This window comes from Ictalurus furcatus, chromosome 4 (genome assembly GCF_023375685.1).
Source record: "Ictalurus furcatus strain D&B chromosome 4, Billie_1.0, whole genome shotgun sequence".
In the NCBI taxonomy this organism is placed as follows: domain Eukaryota; kingdom Metazoa; phylum Chordata; class Actinopteri; order Siluriformes; family Ictaluridae; genus Ictalurus; species Ictalurus furcatus.
In genome coordinates this window covers 23892097-23915927 of record NC_071258.1, presented here as the reverse complement: position 1 = coordinate 23915927, position 23831 = coordinate 23892097, and the positions used below count along the sequence as shown (strand labels likewise).

At 38.6% G+C, this 23831-nt stretch overlaps 1 protein-coding gene across 1 annotated transcript in view; it reads right to left on the bottom strand.

Annotated features, from left to right (window-relative positions):
- The window catches only part of LOC128606240 (SH3 and multiple ankyrin repeat domains protein 2-like), a 165904-nt gene that overhangs the window by 107830 nt on the left and 34243 nt on the right, over nucleotides 1-23831 (bottom strand). Inside the window, exon 2 of the mRNA XM_053622277.1 lies at nucleotides 8500-8727. Within this exon, the coding sequence (XP_053478252.1) occupies nucleotides 8500-8703 (204 nt within the window). The 5' untranslated portion in view covers nucleotides 8704-8727. The remainder of the gene's footprint in view (nucleotides 1-8499; nucleotides 8728-23831) is intronic.

Sequence of the window (23831 nt, the reverse complement as noted above, 5' to 3'; positions counted from 1 at the left end):
TTAATTATTCTACAGTGTGAAGGATTATTTACAAATGAAGATCCTTCAAGACAGTTGTCAATAGTCTCAGGAATAGGAAGTCCCAGCAAATTCAGTCCAAAGTCAGACCATTTAATGGTCAGAGATATAAAGAAATATTAATAATAAGAGATCTCTGTAAGCACAACAAATGTATATTTTAATGACAGCACAATCAAAAAAGACTGAACAAGTATGGCTTTCATGGAATGGTGGCTAGGAAAAGCCCTTCTCTACAAAAAGAATATGTCAGCACAACAAAAGTTCTGTAAAACTATTCTTTGGACTTATGAGACCAAGGTGGAAATGTTTGTTCATCATATACAGCACCATGTTTGGCAAAAACCAAACACAGCGTGTCACCACAAATGCCTGATACCAACTGTCAAGCAGGGTGGTGAAGGGGGGATGATTTGGAATTGTTTTGCAGGCACGGGACCTGGGAAACTTGCAGTCTTTAAGACAAGGATGAACTCCTCTTTATACCAGGATATTCTTGAGACAAATGTGAGGCCTTCTATCCAGCAGCTTAAGCTGAAATGAAATTAAATAACGCGACACTAAAATGATCCCAAACACACCAGCAAATTGACATCTAAATGACTAAAGAAGAAAACATCAAGGTGTTGGAATGGCCAAGTCAAAATCCAGACCTCAACCCCATTGAGATGCTGTAGTGGGATCTTAAGAGAGCTGTGCAGAAACTAATGAACTCAAACATCAATGAACTAAAACAATGTTGTAGAGGAGAGTGGGACAAAATTTCTCCAAACTGATTTGAGAGACTGTTAAACTCCTACAGAAAAAGTTTACTTCAATTTATTGTTCTAAAAGGTGGTTCAACATGTGGCTGAATTATAGGGTATACTATTTTCCCACCTGGTTTCTGAATATTGGTTTACTTTTGGGGAAAAATTACTACATATGGAATTCTGTTGTTTGTTTGTTTTTGTTGTCATCTCAGGTTATTATTTTGTTTATAGAAGTTGGTGTAGACCACACGATTGTTATTTAGATCTGCGTCATCTGAACCGTACACTTCGGACATACAGGTTCAAGATGCTGACGCTCAAACTTATCGTGTCACATATTCAGTTCAAGGACTGGTTTGTGACGATAGATCTGAAAGATACATATTTCCACATAGGAATATCGCCCAGTCACAGGAAGTTCCTGAGGTTTGCGTTCCCTTCGGGCTAGCTTTATCCCCTCGCACCTTCACAAAGTGCATGGATGCTGCTCTGGCTCCCTTGTGACTCCGGGGCATCCGTGTACTAAACTACCTGGACGAGTGGTTAATTCTAGCATGATCCAGGGAACTGGCGGTTCATCGAGATGTTGTTCTCGCCCACATGAGGAGCTTGGGGCTCAGGTTGAACCTCAAGAAAAGTATGCTTTCTCCAGTGCAGAGGACAACTTTTCTAGGGGTTATATGGGATTCTACTACGATGAGGGCTTTTCTATCTCCAACACACGTAGGATCGATCCTATCAACTTTGAGCAAGATAAAGCTAGGTCTGGGCATCCCCTCCAGTCTCTACAAGAGACTGTTGGGTCTTATGGCAGCAGCAGCCAACGTCATACCATTAGGCCTATTGCACATGAGACCGTTTCAGTGGTGGCTGAAAATTCGGGGGTTTCATCTGAGGATGAAACCTCTGAGAGTAATCAGTGTCACACGGCGATGCCTACGTGCTCTGAATATTTGGAGGTGTCCCCAGTTTCTAGCCTCGGGTCACACTCTAGGGGCGTCTCCTTATCGCAAGACTGTAATGACAGATGCGTCCCACACGGGCTGGGTTGCAGTCTTAGATGGCTGTCCAGCTCATGGTCTTTGGAGTGGCCCTCATCTGGAGTGACATATAAATCGCCTAGAGATGCGGGCCATGTTCCTAGCACTGAAATTCTTTCTTCCTCAGTTGAGAGGTCACCATGTGCTAGTTGTGTCAGCCAACACAGCGGTGGTCTCATATATCAATCACCAGGGAGGGTTACGTTTATGCCCCCTGTTCAGGCAGGCACAACTAATCCTTCTCTGGGCAGAGGGAAAGTTCTTGTCAGTGAGTGCAATGTACATGCCGGGCAGCCAGAATGTAGGGGCAGGCATCCTGTCAAGGCAGGGGCTGAGGCCAGGGGTTGGAGGCTCCATCCACAAGTGGTGGAGTCCATATAGCGGAGGTTCGGACAAGTGGAAGTGGATGTGTTCACCTCTGAGGAGACAACACACTGCCCACTGTGGTTCACCCTCACTCCTCCTGCACAATTGGGGCTGGACGCCATGATGCACACATGGCCGAGGTCACGTCTATATGCTTTTCCACCAATCGCTCTGCTCCCACAAGTTCTAGCGAGAGTTCGCCAAGACTGTCTACGTCTGCTGCTAGTAGCACCTTATTGGCCGGCTCAAATATGGTTCTCTGAGATAATCTCCCTGCTCGACGGTACTCTGTGGGAGATTCCCATCCGCAGGGATCTACTGTCTCAAGCTGGAGGGCTGATTTATCACCCTCGGCCAGAACTATGGAAACTGTGGGTCTGGCCCCTGAGGGGCACCAGCTCATAGATTCTGGTCTCACAACTGAATTTGTAGACACCATGTTAAACGCTAGAGCACCATCCACAAGGAAATTGTATGCGCTCAAGTGGCAGCTTTTTGTCTTGTGGTGTGAGGAATGTCAGCTAGACCCAGTGAACTGCGCAATAGCTACAGTCCTGGAGTTCTTACAAGAACGTTTCTCAGCAGGGTTGGCTCCTTCTACAATCAGGGTTTACATGGCACGTGCATCTGCTGTGTCCAGTAAGGGCTCTCTGTACTTACGTCCACTGCTTCGGCAAGTGGTGTAAGTCGGAGCAGCTGCTGGTCTGCTTGGCGGCGACAGTAGAGGTGATGCTGTGTCAAAGCAGCGTATCTCTAATTGGATAGTGGAAGCAATCTCTATGGCTTACGAGGCGCACGGTCTCGCCACGCCTCTGGGCATAAGGGCTCATTCCAGTAGGGCGGTCGCTTCCTCGAAGGCTTTGTCCAAAGGGGTATCCTTACAGGATGTGTGTGCTGCTGCAGGATGGTCTACGCCACACACATTCATTCGTTATTACAGCCTGGATATTCATTCCACCCCGGGCTCGAGTGTCTTGCAGTGACCCTCGGGCTTGGGTCTTTTTGAACAGGCCGTACCTTCGGTATGACGGAGTGGGTATATTCTCGTTCACATACTGTTATGCTAAACGCAATGTCGAAGTTTTCTTTGAAAGGGAACATCAGGGTTGCGCATGTAACCCTGTTCCCTGAGAAGGGAACGAGACGTTGCATAGCTTTATCATACCAGGGCAGGCCTGTGAATTGCGACTTCGCTTCAGATAATAGAGGCTGGCGGCGTGGTTCACAGGTGCCATATATATATCATGCGACGTGCTTAATTGCCACGTCACTGGATCATGGCAGGCCTATAAATAGGGGCATAATTTTACACAAGCTTCAGATACCGGTCACAAGGCAAGGGCACTCCCATACTGTTATGCTAAACGCAACGTCTCGTTACCTTCTCAGGGAACAGGGTTACATGCGTAACCCACACGTTTTACTTTGTGAATTTAATATATTTTTGAAAATATACACAGATTTCAAATCTGATGACTGCAAAACATTCCAAAAAAGTTGGGATAGTTGACTGTTTACCACTGTGTAACATCACCTTTTCTTTTAATAACACTTATAAAGCATTTGGGTACTGTAGACACCAGTTAGTTAAGTTTAGCAAGCGGAATTTTCCTCCATTCGTCCATTATACATTTCTTCAGCTGCACAACTGTACAGGGCCTTAGTTGCCTTATTTTGTGCTTCGTAATGTGCCACGCATTCTCAATTGGACACAGGTCAGGACTGCAGGCAGACCATGCTAGCACCCACACTCTCTGCTTACGCAACCATGTGCTTGTAATCCAGACAGAATGTGGTTTGGTGTTGTCCTGCTGGAAAATGCAAGGATGTCCCTTTTAAAGACGACGTCTGGATGACAGCATATTTTGCTTCAAAACGTGTGCATATATTTCTGCATTAAACACACCCCCATATCATGACAGATGCTGGCTTTTGGACCTGACGCTGATAACAGCTTGGATGATCCTTTTTCTCTTTGGCTCGGAGAACACAACGGCTGTTTTGTCCAAAAACTATTTGAAATGTTGACTCATCGGATCACAAAACACGATTTGCTACTGTTCATCTCAGATGAGACCGAGCCCAGAGAAGTTGGTGGGCTTCTGGACAGTGTTGATGTATGGCTTCTGCTTTGCATAGTAAAGCCTTAACTTGCATCTGTGGATGCAGCGGTGAATGGTGTTAACTGAAAAAGGTTTACCAAAGTATTCCCGAGCCCATGTCAGGATATCCATTACAGACTCATGACGGTTTTTAAGACAGTGACGTCTGAGGGATCGGAGATCACACGCATTCAGAAGTGGTTTTCGGCTTTGCACTTTAGGCACTGAGATTTGACCAGATTCCTTGAATCTTTTAATTATATGGTGTACTGTAGAAGGGGAAATGCCCCAAATCCTACCGATTTGTCTTTGGGGAAGTGTTGGATTATTTGCTGCTTTTGAGGGAATAGACCTTTTTTGGAGGCCTAGTACTTATATTCCTTATATACTATGATTAGACGATTGCCTCCCCTGTTTCACATCACCTTCTTATGTCAACTTGTCACATCTCTATTAGTCCTAAATTGTCCTGTCCCAACTTTTTTGGAATGTGTTGCATGCATCAATTTCAGAATAAACGTTTAACTTAAAAAAAACTATACAGTTGATTAAGTAAAACATCAAATACCTTGTCTTTGTACATTTTTTGTTTAAATACAAGTCAAAGTGCATTTACAGATCACTCCTCTTTGTTTTTTCCTGGAAAAGTGATTAGGCTGAAATTATTGAGCGAACTTGACCAATAAAATGACAGCACCTGTAAAAAATACTGTACCTCTTATTATTATATATTATTATTTATTATTTATTATTTTTTTTCCTTGAATGTTCAATGTTGAGGGTGATGTGAGGTAGGGGTGTGTTCTTTCAGTGCAAAAAACCAATAAATGTAATGTTAATTTTATTTAAATAAATAAATAAATAAATAAATAAATAAATAATAAAACTTTTACAGATCAAGGTCTTACAATGGTTGGCTGTGCAGCATTTGGATGCAAAAAATAAAAAATAAATAAGAAAAAAAGGAAAGTATGAATGAGCCCCAGTAATGAAATCCTTCATAAACAGCAGAATACCTGCTTATAATAACAGACCAGTCTGATGTGTGTAGACTTGTGTGTGGTTATGTTGTATTTTCTGCCTGTATTTAATAATAATAATAATAAAAAAATCTAATCACAGACTATATACTTTGTATGTTAACAAATGGTAATAACTGCAATTAATTTGAGGTAAATGTAGGCCAACTGACATCTGGTTATGGTAGCTAGTGAAGTGTTGCTCAGGCTAGCTAACTGCAATTAAAATGTAACTAGCTATTGTATAACAATAAAAATGAACTAAAGCAGGCTACATAAAATACCACTACTGACTAGATTTATGAGAGGTCAGCTAATGCGTTAAAATGTCAAAAAATGTGATAATTTCGCCATCTTTCCAGCAATTGTGTTTGGGAAACGTTGAAATGAATGGGGTTCAGTGCTGGAACTATTCAGTGTTTGGAACTATCAGTTGCCTCATGACACAAAAGTCATGACAAAAAGATCATCATGGTGTAGCGCAAGGATCATGGTGGCAAGCTCTGCCCTGTCCATTAATACTATTTTGAGCTGGAAATCAGTTATTTGGGGTTTGGCCATGCCTACGTGCTTTACAAGTCACATTTCTGGCTGTGACAGCCAGTGTTCACATTGTCCCAGCAAACATGAGATGTCTGCCAGATGTGTAGATCATGTCTATATTGTGTCGGTCAGTCCAGAACCATATCTGTATGTCTGCACAATGTGCAAATCAGGTTCAGTATCTGGACATCTGACTACAGCCCTTCTTTGACGTAGATATGCAGTTCAATGTTTGAACATCTGGCTAGGAGTTATTTTGGACGTGCAAGTCATGTGCAGGAACTTGACATAGGAATTGTCAATTTAATTCAAAAGTTACCTGTCATAGCATAATGTTCATATTGCTGTTATTGTATACTGTCCAAATATTTGGACAAATTTTTTGATGCTTTGGAAATTGTTCTTGAAACTTTCATGCCAATAAAGCCCCATTGAATTGACCTGAATTTTTTACAAATGCTATGCTATGACAGGCAACCATGCAACGCTGTCCAAAATAATCATTATCAAATATAATAATAATTATAACACACTTTTACTGCAGTTCTGCAGGTTTGTCCAAGTGCTGTTGCCATATCTAGCTGTCCAAGATGGTGGACATGTTCACACATTCAGTACTCAGATTGGGCAGCGACTCACATCCATGAGCCTCGCTGCTTGCAATACATGTGATGTTCTACTCATGCAAGGGCCATGTTGCAGCAAGGCAAAAAACCCACCAACATCCCAGAGTTGAAGCTGTTCTGTACTGAGGAATGGGCTAAAATTCCTCCAAGCCGATGTGCAGGACTGATCAACAGTTACTGGAAATGATTAGCTGTAGTTATTGCTGCACAATGAGGTCACACCAGATACTGAAAGCAAAGGTTCACATACTTTTGCCACTCACAGATATGTAATATTGGATCATTTCCCTCAATAAATAAATGATCAAGCATAATATTTTTGTCTCATTTGTTTAATTGGTTCTCTTGGTCTACTTTTAGAAATGTAATGATGTTTTAGGTCATATTTATGCAGAAATATAAAAATTTACATTATTATTATTATTATTATTATTATTATTACTTTGAATGGGAAAATATAGTAGGGCAGAGTAGAGTTTTCTACCACTCCAGCTTGGTCTAAGTGCTGTTTCAGCTGTTTGGCCAAGGGCAGCAGGTGTGGTGGGTATCTACATTTAACCGTGATTTGGTTCAGATGATGGTAATATATGCAGGCATGAAGATCCCCTCCCCTCTTTTGTATGAAGAAAAATGCCACAGTTGCAGGAGAGATGGAAGGTCTCATGTAACCTTGCTGTAGTGCTTCAGAAATGTACTCTTCCACAGCCTTGTTTTCAGTTAAAGTTAGCAGGTAGATATTGCTACCTATTCAGGTGTCATAGTACCTGAGAGCAGGTTTATAGCACAGTCAAATGGTCTGTGAGGAGGTAGAGTGTAGGATATGGTGTTGTTAAACACCTTTTTGGACTCACTGTAGCATTTGGGAATCACTGTCAAAAATCAGTATCTGACATATGGACCATGATAGAAATATGGATTTATTTTGGAGAAATAGTACAGTGCATACTGACAAGAATGTCAAGCCTTCTCTGTACTGGGAGTGACTGGATATTCACCAGAGTAGTAGCAGAGACCTCTTTCCAAACCCTTCTGACATTTTTTGATGGTTACATGAATATGGGTGATTTACATGAGCTCTGGAGCTGGAGGATTCTCACTGTTGATGCTGGCAGGGAGAAAAAGAAGACTCAGAGTTGAGGAGCTTGTCTAGGCAACTGGCCAAACTGATGTGGGGTCTTTTGACAACCCACTGTCACAGCCAGCCAACTCTGTGATCATATTCCATCTCAAACTCTGGTTGAAGGCAGAGATGGGTTCAAGTTTGATTCATCTGCTTCCTGTAGCCAATGTGCAAAACGCTAAGATATAATTGGTTGCTGACTGTTGGCCTTGTTTGAAAGACATGGGAAGATCACCTGCTTCACTGCCATGGTTAAGGTGATGAAACATGTTGCAAATCAGTTCTACAGAACTGTCTTAGAACATGACTGCATAATGTCAACTTCATAACTTCAGGTTAGGTGCTTGACTGGAGATGATGTGAGGGGCTGAAGGTCATTTCAAGAAATTGTACTTTGCAATTTGGGAGTTGCAGACACGGAGTGACACAGGAGGGAAATTAATTTTTCTGTATTCTGTCTTAACCATCAAATGTATTGTGACTATCAATGTTTGACTGTTGAAATATTGTGTAAGGTGTGAATTTATCATGAGATGTAAACAAATTAAAGACTCTGTAGTGAGCCAAATGATTCATTTTGTTCCATCAAAAACATATATATTAAGAAGATAGCAAAATAACGTACACAAAGACAATTAACACAGAGATACATACTGTATACGCTGAGATAAAAACATTTTTAATGCAAATTGTATATTTAGTCTTGTATATTATATCAAAAAGGCTGTTGTCCTTGTTTACTTTATAACCTTTATATACCTTTATAACCAAATAAACATCAACCTGAAAATGTAAACTCCTTAATGGAAATCAAATGAAACTACATAAGAAATTTTCAGTTCTCAAATATTCAATCCTTCCCAGCTACACACACACACACACACACACACACACGCGCGCATGCACTACTCACCGTCTGCTGCAGATCTGGAATAATCACCCTGATGACAACTGTGTTGCTCTGAGTGTCCTCCATCAAGCTCAGCGGCCTCTCAGCCGGCACTCTTATAGTCTCATAGATAGTGTCTTCTTTAGAGCTCCCGGAGATAGACTCATCAGAATAATCAGAAAAGCTCTGAGCCATTTCATCCTCACTGGATGTTGGACTCCGTGGCATAGTATGGGACACACACAGAGTCAACTGTGGAAACACACACACATACACACACATAATTTTCTATTATAATTACTTTATATTAAAATGTTAGACAAGTTGATTAGTTGCATAAATGTATCTATATTTATGTATATTTATTTAAGGCATCAATCATATTAGATTTAATGTTTTTAATTAGTTCAAAAGAAAGGCAAACTGAACATGAAAGAATGGCAAATTCATTATTTTATACCCAAATAATGCACAAGTAAAGGCAATCATAACAAACTATAATGTTAGAAACAAAAGCATGCTTTATAAGTTGTTAATCATTTGCATGAAAACTAAAGCAATAAAGCCTGATTAAATCCGCTCCTTAGTGAAAATGAATGTATCAGGGTGCTGTTTAGCATAATTAGCATACACATAAAATTATAACGTGATTTGCAGTGATTAAGACTTGACAAAATCATGCAAACACATCTTAATGAATGTGTTGAATACACAGGATTAGGGATGTGAATGTGCTACATGGGCTGATCCACATGGATATACTTTGATGTTTTATTTTAGCCGTGAAATGTCTTTTAGTTTGTATAAGCTGTTCATGTTTATGAATTTTATGAAGGGAATATAGTCTTGTAATTTATAGGAATTTGCAGTTGTGTTTAACGGTTCAAAAGCTGAAGAAGATATAAAGTTATTTCTCTTTTTAGTTTGCTATTTATACACACAATCAATTACTCTGACCAAGTCAATTAAACCCCAACAATACCTGGATTGTAAAGACCAAAAATGTAATCTATCACACTAGACAGGGTTTTTATTTATTTATTTTTTTTAGATATCATTAAGTGTGTGTGGGTGTGGCTCGTGGTCTGTCCTTGTATCTCCATCTTTACTTCTCTGTTCACGTATATACAGTAAAGTTGTAGGAAATGGGGAACAGATTATACCAGTCAGTAACAAGTGTGAGGGTAAAGAGTTCATAAATAAATATGAAAATAGGAAACTAAAGAGGTCAGAGAGATGCACAATGAGACTGTAGCAGTTGGGGGTATGGTTTTATTGATCTGCAGTGGGATTGTTGTGCCTGAGGAACGAGCTACAGGTGTAATGATTATTGTGGCACACCATCTTTTGGCTGCTTGTAATCCTTGTTATTAGGAGGCTAAAGCTGGTGGAATGCTTGAGCTCAGGGTTTCTGGGCTAAAGTGAGTTATGCTGATTGGGTGTCCCCAGTAAGTTTGGTTTCTATATGGTGTTTTGTAAGGGGGCTTGGGACCACCAGGTTGTCTAAGGAGGGTTAAACAGATCACATTAATAGACTGGAAACAGGGCTCAAGTGTGCAACACCTATCAGTGCAGATGCATATGGAGCTGGCAAATGGAAAATAAAATACAGACCTGTTTAATCATATCTGGTAAGGTTTATTTTAGACTTGTAATTGTGAAAATAACTTTACCATTTTAAAAGAAAAAAAAAATAATACTGAAATATTCCTGAAAAGGGTGGTTTGTGGAAACAAGACTGAACATACTTTATCATAGTTCTGTGAAAAAGTAGTTCTTCTGTTTTTGTGTATATCTCATACTAAATAGTGTTAGATCTTCAAACGAAATGAGTAAACACCCAATACAGTTTTTGTGTATTTTTTATTGAAGCAAAAAAAGTTGTCCAACACCTATCACCAATGTGAAAAACTAATTGCCCCCTTAAACTTAAAATCTGGTTGTGCCACCTTTAGCAGCAATAACTGCAACCAAATGCTTCTGATAACTGGAGATCAGTCTTTCACTTACTTCTAGGACCAAGACTTACTCCTATGCTTTGGCTCATTGTCCTGCTGCAGTTGCGCTTGAGTTTCAACTTAAGGACTGAAGACCGGATATTCTCCTTTAGGATTTCCTGGTACAGAGCAGAATTCACATTTCCCTCAATTATAGCAAGTTGTTCAGGCCCTGAAGCAGCAAAGCATCCCCACACCATCACACTTCCACCACCATGCTAGACTGTAGGTATGATGTTCTTTTTATTGAATGCTGTGTTTGGTTTATGCCAGATGTAACAGGACTCTTGTCTTCCAAACAGTTACACTTTCGACTCATCAATCCACAGAACATTCTCCCAAAAGATTTGAGCCTTAATGTTCTTCTGGGTTAGCAGTGGTTTTCGCCTCGACACTCTTCCATGGATGCCATTTTTGCCCAGTGTCTTTCTGATAGTAGAGTCATGAACAGTGACCTTTACTGATGCAAGAGAGACCTGTAGGTCCTTTGATGTTGTCCTTGGCTCTTTTGTGACTTGCTGGATGAGTAGTTGCTGTGCTCTTGGAGGAATTTTAGATGGTTGGACACTTCTGGGAAGGTTCACTACTGTGCCAAGTTTTTCTATTTGGAGATAATGGCTCTCACTGTGGTACTTTGGAGTCCCAGATCCTTTGAAATAGCTTTGTAACCCTTCCCAGACTGATATATTTAAATCTTCATACTGGTATTCTTCCTCATCATTTCTGGAATTTCTTTCAACTTTGGCACAGTGTGTTACTGGGTAAGACCTTATAACCAACTTCATGCTGTTAAAAAAAGTTCTGTTTAAATGTTGATTTGATTGAACAGGGTTTGCAGTAATCTGGCCTGGTTGCGTCTTGTCCAGCTGAACCCCATTATGAAATAACTTTTTTGCTTCAATAAATAACATTAGTACTTAAAAACTGCATTTTGTGTTTACCCATGTTGCCTTAGTTTTATCCTAGATTTTGTTTTAATTTCTGAAACAATTTAGTATGAGATATACACAAACACAGAAGAAATCAGCAAATAAATTTTCACAGCACTATACACTACAAGGAAGGAAGGAGGGCCTGGTGGTATATTACATTCTCTCTCTCTTTCTCTCTCTCTCTCTCTCTCTCTCTTTCTCTCTCTCTCTCTCAAACACACACACACACACGCACACGCACACACACACACAAAATAAGATTATTAAATATTAGCAACAGTGTGTGTGTGTTGTGTATATTGTGTTTGCTCATCTCTGTGACTCATAAGTCTGGCCAAAGGTCAGAGCTCCCTGTCTGAAGTTCTCTTTTTGGTTAACCTGGCAATGCCTGCTTCAGTCGCCATGGTGCTAGACTCACAGTGGAGTTTATAGATGGTTCATGGATGGTGTGTGAGCTACAGCAAACCTATTGTTAAGAGTTTTATTGGATCAGGGCAGTGTTATAGCAAGGCTGGGGAGTGAAGATGGACTTTAAAGATGTTTGATTTGTTCCTCTTCATGGAGACAATGCATGTTATTAAATTAAGGCATTTTGGTTTACACTCAACTTTACCGCAATCAGAATCACATTTCAGTAATCCATCCTAACTGCCAGCTGTGACGCATACAGTCCTAACAACCCGCCAATGCTTTTGTCTGTTAATACAGCGGATATATAATGGCAATCTAATGTATATGTAACATTAATTTTAGAATTATGTATCACTGTATTATTATATATAAAGTTGCTCAGACATTTTAATGGAAATCCTTGGTCTCTGTTGCTGCTTTTATTTAGTTTAATCCACACATCATAACCATTGTAATGGTGTGCCTGATCCCTAGTGGATCACTCTATTGCACTATTAACTGGTACACTGCTATTGTACAGAATATTGTATTTATCTATTCCTAACAACTTTGCTCATAGTCAGATATCTTCCTTCTTACATTCATAGTCAGTTGTTCTTTATCTTTTGAATTGTATTCATATATTTGTATGTTTTCTATGTTAGCATTAGATACTGGAAGACCAAACCTAATCTCATTGCTCTTTCTATGTGCAGTGACAACAAAATTATTTATAAAGTTACATCTGAAAAACTTTCACTACCTTACTGGAGGTAAGTTGCATATAGAAAAGCTACTACATTTACATTTATTATACCTAAGATATATTGAGTATATGCACTCTAAAAAATGTTGTTGTTTTTTTTTTTATCCAAACACTGTGTTGAGCATTTTGCGTCATTTAATTGGGTTATTTCCTCAGTCTTGGGTAGTTTTTGGGTAGTTTTGTGTAACTGAAATGCTGGGTTAGGGTCATTTTCACTGACAGTAGAATCAATGCACCCCTCCCCCACCCGATGCATCAGCCCAGCTCCTTGGGTCAAATCAACTCAGCACAGACTGTTTAAATTCGCCTCAGGTGGAGGTCGCAGTTTTCACACAGACAGACTGTTAGATTTATTTGGAGAAACAAGATTCGCATTTATATATATATATATATATATATATATATATATATATATATATATATATATATTATATATATATATATATATATATATATCCATAAAACCATTACTGTACATTAGAAAATGCAAAAATGTGCGATAACAGTCCAGTTTACATGACATTAAATGCACCACTATCTTCGTTAGTTTTGCCTTACTTGTTTGTAATGCCCACTGTTCGTAAGTTGGTTACTCAGTTTTTTGGATATATTAAACATCTCCTTTGATCAAAATCTGATGTTCTCATCTTAAATATATGACTAAATATATGAATATATGATTTCTGATCACCTTCTTGTATATGATTAAAGGAGATAGCATGTTTACATATTTGTTTTATAATATGATAAATTTGACATTTTCAAAGGGTAAAAAAACCCCTGAAAATATGAACCCATTTCTGAATTAAAATTAACCCAGCATTTTTGTAAAAATGAAATCATCCTTTGGGTTGAAATTAACAACCCAACTTGATGGTTAGTTTAGCCAAAAATATGTTCTGTTCTGTTCTATATTTGCCCAGCCACTGGGTTAAAATAACCCAATTTGGGTTGTTTTTAACCCAGGGTTTTTTTAGAGTGTGGTAATTAGTAGGAGTGATATTTTGCTGCGTTTTAAGTCGTCACGTTTTATTGTTTTATTTCCCACTATGTGAAGCTACATGCTTTATGCTAGTTTTAGCACCGATTTCATATGCTGGAACAAACAAGCAAAGCTAGCAAGTATTTCTCTTTCTTTTAAAGAATTTATCAAGCAAAAAGGATATTTTGTGTGCATGTGCCGGTATGTCATAGCTGTGTATGTGATGAATGTTATAAAATATATACTATAATTGTTTTCTACGAATTTAATATGTTATTGAAATAAATAAATAATATTTGTATTTTTTATTTTATTTCTTTTGATCAGTGTATGGTATCGAGTACAGAATGTAGCGGTATTAGTACTACATGTGCAGTTACAGTAAGTATACTGTATATGTGTATACAGTGCCTGCAGAAACTATTCCAATTCTGCCAAATTATATGGAGATTATTGGTGGACAGGAATTTTCAGGTCATGCCACATATTTTTAATTGGATTTAAGTCTGGGATTTGACTCTGACATTCTTTTTGGAACGTATATTTTCAACCTAAATGCAGATGTCTGGCTGACTGGAACAGATCCTCCGCAATAGTTTGCTTATATTTGGCTCCATCCATGTTGCCTGTGATGGCAACAAGCTTTCCAGCTCTTCCTGCTAAAAGCAACACTAGAGTATAATGCTACCTTGCTTGATTGTAGGAACGGTGTTTTCTGGGTGCTGGGCTGTAGTTGGTTTGTGCCAAACATTATGCTTTAGCTTTAGACCAAATGGCTCAATTTTAGTCATCAGAACACAAAATCTTTTCCCAAAAGATTTTCGAACATAGCCATTTTCCCCCTTATGGTCACTCTTCCATGGAGGCTGTGAAGAGCTGATGATATTATTGAGGTCTTACATAGGTATTACATAGGTTCTCTTATTTCAGCCAGTGAAAACTTATAAATTATTATGCCATATTTAGACTTTTTTATTATTAAAATAATTCTGAAGACATCTAAATACTTTATTTCATTTTATTTCTGTAGAGAGTCACATCAAAATAAGGGGAAAAAATCCCACGAAGATATGCTTATATTTGATGTTACAAAAATACTGCAAAACGAGGCACTGTATATATCTACATGCGGCTTTGGTACCTCAGCAATGTTTTAGCTACCTTGCTGGAGAATTTGTGTGAAATAAGGATATTTTGTTTGTATGTGCAGAATAAATGCAAAGGAAGAGAGGGAAGAAAAGCAGATTCACACCACAGACACATCATTAGCCCCATTGCAGAGATACTGTAACAACCACACTGATCCAGTCACTGCCAGAATAGTGATGAGATTGTCACACAAATGCTTAAAGTATTTACTGAGTAGTAATCTAGAAAAACCAACATAATTATAGGTGGGATCAATCATGATTGGCTTGTAAAATTCAAATCCCTTTTTGCATTCATTCTTATTTTTCAGTGTGAACACACTAGTTGTGTACACACAAACATTTTCTACAGTAGTACATACTATGAGTATGTCATTCTATTTCCTAAACCCCACATATAGGTTGTGAATTTGCATGATTATGGCAAAAGCCCTTAGAAAACTCAGCAAACTCAGCATTTGAATCCTCACTGTATTCCTGAGTCTTCTGTATTACACTAAGCTTCCCTTTGAAATATTTTATGAGCTTATCTTAGTCTAGACACTTTTATGTGTGTTCCAGTCAACCCAGACAAGGAATGATAGAGCCTTGCAGTGTCCCATTTAATCAACTTTCTTTTGCTTCTGTTTTCTTCTGACATAAATCCTGTTTTTCACCATTACACTCTGTGCACTCCAATTAAGATGAAGACTTTTTCACCTCAGCCATTAAATGGTGTGATGTCTCTAATTTTAACTAAAATACACTTCAGAAAATTATGTGCACAAACCACAGACAAAACTACAATGGATATAAAAAGTCTACACACCCCTGTTAAAACAAGAGGTTTTTGTGATGTAAAAAAAATGAAACAAAGATCAATCATATCAGAACATTTCCACCATGAAATGGAGTTGGAGACAGATGCAAGTGCAGTTAAAAGCTTTATTTGAAGAGAGGCAGGCAGACAAATCCAAACGATGGGCAAAAACAAGTGAAGGGTCAGGCAATCAGTAAGCAGGCTTAAACAGAACAGAGACAAGAATCAGAAATGTGAGGACAAAACAAGATCAAAACCATGAAACACAGAACAGGTCAAAGCTTGGTACGGGTCTGGCGGAAAACACAGAAACACACATACTTCACACTGCACAAAGACACACGAGGGGTTTAAATACTAAACGTAATCAAAGAGGGATAACACAAAACAGCTGAGATGTTAGGAAAGAACTTTATTGGAAGCACCTTTTGATTTTAGTACACCACTTAGTCATTTTGGGTAAGAGTCCTTCAGCTTGGCACATGTTGACTTGGCAATATTTTCCTACTCTTTCTTCCAAAAGCATTCTATATCCATCAAATTGTAAATTTCAGTTCACTTCAGGTCACCGCACAGATTTTTAATTGGATTCAGTTCTGGGTTCTGGCTAGGTCATTGATCTTCTTTTGGTTAAGCAATTTCTTTATTGATTTGGAGGTATGTTTTGGGTTGTATTGAAAGGTGAAATTCCTTTTCACCATCAGGCACCTTCACCTGAATGTTTTGCACAAAAATTGACTGGTATTTGTAGCTATTCACGATTCCATTCACTTTGTTAAAAATCCTAGTTCAAACTGAAGAAAAGCAGCCCTAAAGCATAATGCTACCACCACCATGCTGCATGGATATGGTGTTCTTTTGATTATGTGCTTTTTTTGCACCAAACATACCTTTTGGGATTGGTCTCATCAGACCATAACACATTTTGCCATATAGTTCGGAGTGAATTAGTTGAGCTTGGATGTCTCTTGTGAGAAAGGGCTTTCATTTAGACACCCTACCCCATAGTCAAGACATGTGAAGAATACGAGAGATTGTTGTCACATGCAGAGAGTAATCAGTACTTGTCAGATATTTCTGCAGTTCCTTTAATGTTGCCGTAGGTCTCTTGGCAGCCTCCCTGGTAAGATTTTGTCTTGCCCTTTTATAAAATTTGGAGGGACGTCCTGTTCTTCGTAATGTCACTGTGGTGCTCTATTTTGTCCACTTGTTGATGATGGCCAAGCAACCAAGAAGATGTGAAGAAAGTCCTATAGTTACAGCTGATCTTTATTTGAGCTTTGAGCACGGCCACATGCCCCATTATAAAAGGAGGTGCACAATTATGCAACCAGGCTACTATAATGTTTTTTTTTTTTTAATTCATTAATTCATTAATTTCTCTTTCTCATACACACACACACACACACACACACACAGATATATATATATATATATATATATATATATATATATATATATATATATATATATATATATATATATAATCACATTAAAGGTGGAAAAACATCTGACATGATTTATCGTCGATTCAATTTTTCCCTCATCATAAAACAAGGGTGTGTAGGACTATTTTATGTCCACTGCACTGGATAGTTTTGAGGCCCACAAGCGCCTTCTAATTTTACTTTTTCATATGTCCACTATATTGATTCTAGTGAGACCTAGTATATCGGCATCTTTATCACTAATTATATAATCAACAACTTATACTAGACTGTGTAATATAAAACAACTCATCATTTACTATTCTGGATAGAGTTTCCCAAAAGCATCACAGCACAAAGACCATCATGAAATTGTAGAGCATTCATCACATTGAACACTCCCTCAGTTAAGCTGATCTTAACTTTGCATTACTTTTGGGAAACTTGGCCCCCAGTCAGAGGAAGCTAGGTTTAGTCTTGGTTCATCCCAAAATTCCTCTAATTTTTTTCCATTGTAGAGAGTTTTTCCTATTTCTGTCTTACATAGCTTGCTCATTGGGGATTAACTAAAACAGTTTTGAAACAAAATAAAAAGCTTAATCTCCATAATTAGCATTCAGATAGTAACAGTGCTCAATCTTTTCAGCACACAGGACTTCCAATTTACCCATGAAAATGGGTGTAGCTCATGGATCCATATACCCTCATAGTGGTATGAGTAAAAAGTTGAATTACTGTTTGATGACTGCTGAAATTATTAGTATTTCCCCATAAGATTTTTGACCCAACTCTATGGAGATAACTAGAGAACTTGTATGATAAATGTCAGTGTTTATCATTTCTTTTCTCTGCCTTTGTGCAACATCTATGAAAGAGAATGCAGACACGTGCCAATTGAAGAAGAAAATCTCAAGAGCTTTCAATAATCTGCTGATTAGTCAAGAGCGGGAAGGCAGCATCACAGGGGGGCTTGTCTTCTTTGATGAGTCTGAATGTGTCATTTGGCATCACAAACAGAAAACTTAAAGCTTGGTGTGTAGCCACTTGTATAATGAAATACTTTGATTATGCAACAGAACGAACAGGAAATTAACAGTGTGAATGGGTGATGATTAACAAACATGGCTATCAGCAAAAGTTTTGTGTCCCTTTGGTCCAATGTTTAAAGGTGGAAAAAATTTGTTTCAGTGGTAAGCAAATTTAAAATGTGTCATTTTGACCTAAATAGGACAGAAATACTCAGTGAGATTTTGTTCTGCTGTGCTCCAAGTACACAGCTGTTGTCAGATTAGCAGTGCAGACTCTGAGTACTTTTCCAGTAGGTTTTTAAAAATCCTTGTCTAAAACTGAAATCTGTTTATATATGCATATGCAAATCTTCTTGATTTGTTTTGTAGGACAGCATATAACAACCCCAGAGGCATAGAATGGACAGTAAACAGTTGTCTAGAGATACTCAATGGCAACTACATCTGTAATTTGTCCCACCACCTCCAAGACTGCCAAGATCTGAAAATTCAGTCCAGGCTATGCAACCTAGACATAATATAAGGCCTATTCATCAACCCACCAAAGACAAAAACCATGAGAATCAACTTCAATCAAGAGGAAAAGATCTAAATGAGAGGGTCAATACCTGTGAAGTGTGATCAGCAGAATTTTTGGTACCGATGAAGAAATTAAGGACTGAAAAAGAAAAGCTCACAAAACTAAGGTGGAAAAGCCTTGGTTATCCTAAAGTCAGGATATCCAACTAAAATGTGAAATCTGCACTCCTCTACAGATCAGAGACATAGACAGGAACATCAACCATCAAAATTCTACAAATGTTTGTCAACCGTTGTCTACGAACCATTTTAGGAATGAGATGGTCTAATACCATCAGCAACACTGCATTATTGCAACGGACCAACCAAGAACCTATTTCCACAACAATAAAGACCTGAAGGTGGAAATGGATAGGCCACACATTGGGAAAAAAGAACTCTAACATCACAAAACAAGCTTTGGAGAGGAATCCCCAAGGAAAACTGAAAAGAGGAAGACCAAAGAACACCTGGTGCAGTGGATTAACAACAGGCCTACAAAAAATTGCCTTATCTTGGGGAGAGGCAAAAACCATCACTAAAGATAGTGTTAGCCTGTTTCAGCTACACTAGACCTTCTTGTTCAAATGAGAGCAGGGCTTTAGTTTGGCTAAGTTTGGACATCCCAATATTGTTGTGCCCCAGTCTGAGGCTAATGATGTTGCTGCTTATGTTAGAGACCAAATACAGATATATGTTATGTTTCTTAATACATTAACACATGGACCCACTTGTGTTGATTATGATTATGATTATGGAAACAACTAGGGGGCATTGGCTGAAACTCAGGGGTCTCAGCATCAGAAGAAGTGTGAAAGGCTTTTGTGTAGCATCGAAAAGTTTAATGAAATTACCACACACCATCATTACTGAATTGAATTGAAGGCTTATTTAACCTTCTCGTTGTTGAACAGCAGCACAGGGTTGTGGCCTCATTCATTCTGCTATAATTCAATCATCTCAGTTGAAGGTCACAAATGAACAGGGAAGCAGATAATATGCACTGAGTGCTTATGACAGAGTGGATTCTCTGTCTATAATGGTTTTATTCATCCAGATCATGATGAAGGTCAAAGGGTGTATAGGCAACTGGACACATATATTGTAATCTTTAAGTTGCTTCTTTAAATGTCTTACATTTGCACAATTGTTCTGATATCACCTGTTGTCTACAATGGCATACAGTACATATGACATGTTTTCACACCAATGCACATTTTAAGTCCATAGTGTCATGCTATTCTCATCATGTCAGACAGAAAGGTTTAAATGCTAGGACCTTCCTAATAATAATGAGAACTGATTAAGAATGTCAGATGAACAGAGAAACATCTTTGAGTTTAAAAGATAAGTGCAGTAAACAACAATTACAATGTCTAGATATCAGAAGTACTGTGCTCTATAAAGAACTGAACAGCTCTAAGAAGCTGAAAGAGCAAAAAAGGGGTGTTTTCCACTGAATTAATATTGATACTTTGTCTGATTGGCAATTTGGTTATTGGTTACACCTTCAAGTGACACAAATAGTTCCTGTTGGTACCAATAATTAACAGGGAACAAAAACAACATTGCTCAAACCAATGGTACTGGAACAGTTTTCTAGTGTCAAAGATTCTGATACTTGCAGTGGCAGTGGCAAAGACAGTGTGAGAGTTCACCAATGGAAATAAAGTCATATACAGACCCCCCACCCGTTCAACCTCTGCAGCAATGCTGGCAACGCAATGCTGTTATCTATGTGTATAAATACTCCTGTTCTAGACGAAATAAACTGGAAGTCTCTGTGAACAGCATGTGTGTCAGTGTGTGTGTTCATTTAGACTCTCCAGGCACCTGAATACTCTGTGGTAAACGACACTTTCTAGCTCATAGCAGCACAGAAGTAAGAGTTAAGAGAAATAAAAGGCTGTAAGGTTGACGGAGGACTGAAAGACATAACGGCACCTTTTTCTAGCCCCTCACCATTTGTGCATTCCTTTGTCTCCATTGTGAATCCATTTGTGCGAAGTTACATACCTTCCTGTTTCATGCAAATATGCCCTTCTGCTTAGCCAATCAATAGTTAACCCATTGTCTCTGTTGTGTGCCAAGCCTGATATATACGCTGCCTTTCTTTGAAAAAATCAGGAGATCTTTCCATTTGAATTTTGCATGTCTGTATGTTATTTGGCAAACTATTGCAAGCTTAGTGCGGGAAGTGTGTAGCAAGGCAAGGGTGCCTTTTTTCTGGTGTATTTTTGCTTTCTCTCTTCTTAAGAATCGTAACCCGGCGATTGTCTATTTTCAAATCCTAACAACACCTTTGGGATGTATTGAAACACCAACTTCACCGGAGGTCAGTGCCAAGCCTCCTGTGTTTTTGTGGCTGAATGGGCACAGCCATGGTCCAAAATCTAGTGGAAAGCCTTCTTAGAAGGGTGGTAACTGTTATAATGAGGGACAATTTAATATTAATGCTGGTGGTTTTTGGATGTTCTCCATGCATTTACTGCAGCTGTCCTCAGTTCCTGTTTGTTCTTGGGGCATTTTACTTTCAGGATTCAGGTCAGGTGATTGACTTGGCCATTGGACAATATTCCACTTCTTTGCCTTAAACAATCTTGGGTTGCTTTGCATCATTGTCCACCTGCAGTGTGAAGTGCTATCAGAGTTTTGAAGCATTTGGCTGAATTTGAGCAGATAATATAGCCCTATAAACTTCAGAATTTATCCTGCTGCTTTTGTCAGTTGTCACATAATAAATAAATACAAGGGAACCAGCTCCATTGGCAGCCATATATGCCCACGCCATAAGGTAAGGTGGTAGGCTTTGAATCATGAACAGTCCCTTCTTCATACTCTTCTCTTTCCATCGTTCTGTCCACAGTTCTGAATGTTGTTCCATAACTGTACAGGTTTTAATTAATTTATTTAGATTTTTTTGTTTGTTTTTGAGGCTCACCAATGGTCTACAGCTTGTGATAAACCCTCTGTATTTGCTCTGATTAAGTTTTCTCTTGATTTTTGATTTTGACACAGATACACCTAACTCCTGTGTTCTTAACTGGCCTCAGTTTCTGTGGTCTTTCAGGCCTTTTGGTGTTCCTGAGCTTACCAGTGTGTTCTTTCTTCTTAAGAATGTATGAAATAGTTGATTTGAATAGTTTGCTATGACCCTGAAGGGAAGGGGTTGGGTTTTTTTTTTTTTTAGTTATTATTATTTCTTGCTTCCTGGCGGTGACAGCTCTTTTGATTTCATATTGAGAGTTAACAGCCAGGGATGTTGCTAGGTCTATTTTTTTGGCCCCCAAAATATTCAGTATTTTGAAGCAAATTAATAGCCTATATCAGACAGTATTTGATTTCTTTTTTTTTTTTCCATCAATGGTTCAATTCCACCACATCTAAAACCTGTTCCTGGCAGGCACTAGGTCCTGGGGGAGTGATCCATACACGACAGAGTTTACTGTTTTTACATTTTACTTTGGTTTTATTAATTATGCTGACCATTACTACGGTTACAGTTCAGCTGCTCACTCACACACTTGCTGCAGACTCACACACAGGCAGCGAGAGTGCAGAATGATGCAGTCACGTGCCCCTCCTGGTCTTAAAGGGAAATACTCCCAGATCATTACAAGAGGTGAATCACAAGGGATCGCACCAAACTGTATCAATCATTCGATTACGCATCATGTCATGTATACTTGGACAGACAAATAAGACTGTGCCTCAACTACACAGTAGCTCTATTATAACTGCCCATGTAAACGTAGTTAATGTAATTAACAAAGACAGTGTGCAGTAATGTAGCGTTGATTGCCGTCTCACTCACTCACTCACTCACTCTATAAATAAAATCCAAAAATTATTTTGGCTACATACTGTAGTACAGCATTTTTTGCCTTTTGTTGGTGTTGGATGGATTGGGACAAAGTGGACTTTAATTTCTTTATTTTGATATAATTTAAGTAAGTCATATTAGATCAGTCTCTAACACAAATTATGAGACAGGTATACCTTGACCAAAAATAACTTTATTTCTATAGATTTTACACCCATTGTTACTCTAAAATATACATGACTAGAAAGACGTTTTGGTGTCTTTAAAATCTTTTGGGGGGAGTATGCCCAGACCCCCCTAAAAGAGGCTTAGCCCCCCATTAGAAATCCCTAGTGATGTCCCTGTTAACAGCAACAGATTCCAAATGTAAAGTGGAGGAAATAAGTATTGAACTTGTCAACATTTTTTATTCAGTAAATATATTTCCAATGAGGCTACTCACATGAAATTTTCACCAGACATCAGTTTTAACTCAAGAAATCTAGAAATATAAAAATTTCAACATTAAAGTCTATAAATAAAGTTCACCCGATTTGGATTTTCTTGATATCTTCTTGGTATCATCTGACTGCTGAACCCATGGTCCGCAAAGAGTTTACAAAGTATGTACAGGATCTCACTTGTTGAAAGATATCAATCAGGGGAGGGGTATAAAAGAATTTCCCAAACATTATATATACCATGGAACACCATGGAACACCATGAAGGCCATTATCAACAAATGAAGAAAATGGGGCACATTACCAAGAACAGGATGTCCCTCCAAAATTGACAAAAGGACAAAACGAGAACTTCATATTGTTGTCTTTATCCACATGTCTAGGCTAAGGGGTAGGCTGGCTACATGGAAGCTCCTTTTCACAAAAAACATCCATGCCCCACTAAATCACCCCAAATCATGTGGTAAAATGCATTATGAGCACTATTCGGATGGGACTAGTTTTCCAGGGGGATGTTAGAGAAATTTGTGTTTTACAGGCGTACTTTGCGATGTTAATCTCATCCGAATCTGCCAAATCTGTGTTTTTCTCACACAACCTCTGTAAAAAAAATTCCAGCGCAAATTGCCTACTGTTTTTTGGCTAACTCAGTGATCCTCTGAGAAATCTAATCCCATCTGAATGCCTGTGATTGCTGATAATATTTCTTCACAATGCTTTTCCTTGTGTGTTTTGGCCAATGTAGAAGCTCTTACGTGTGTGTTTTCTGCTTGCTACGTGCAATTCATATATGGAGATACATGTTTTTGCTACCTGGTGAAGAAATAAAAAATAAAATCAAGAAGAGCCAAATCACATAAATTGTTACGACCAGCCACTGTAATATCAGTGTCAGGTGATTACTCACCTTAATTTCTGCATTCAATTATCCATCCATCCATTTCCTATACCGCTTATCTTTCAGGGGAACCTGGAGCCTATCCCATGGAGCATAGAGCACAAGGCCAGGTACACCCTGGATACTAATATTGGATCCTAAGCTATAGTCTCCTCCTTAGTCCAGTTG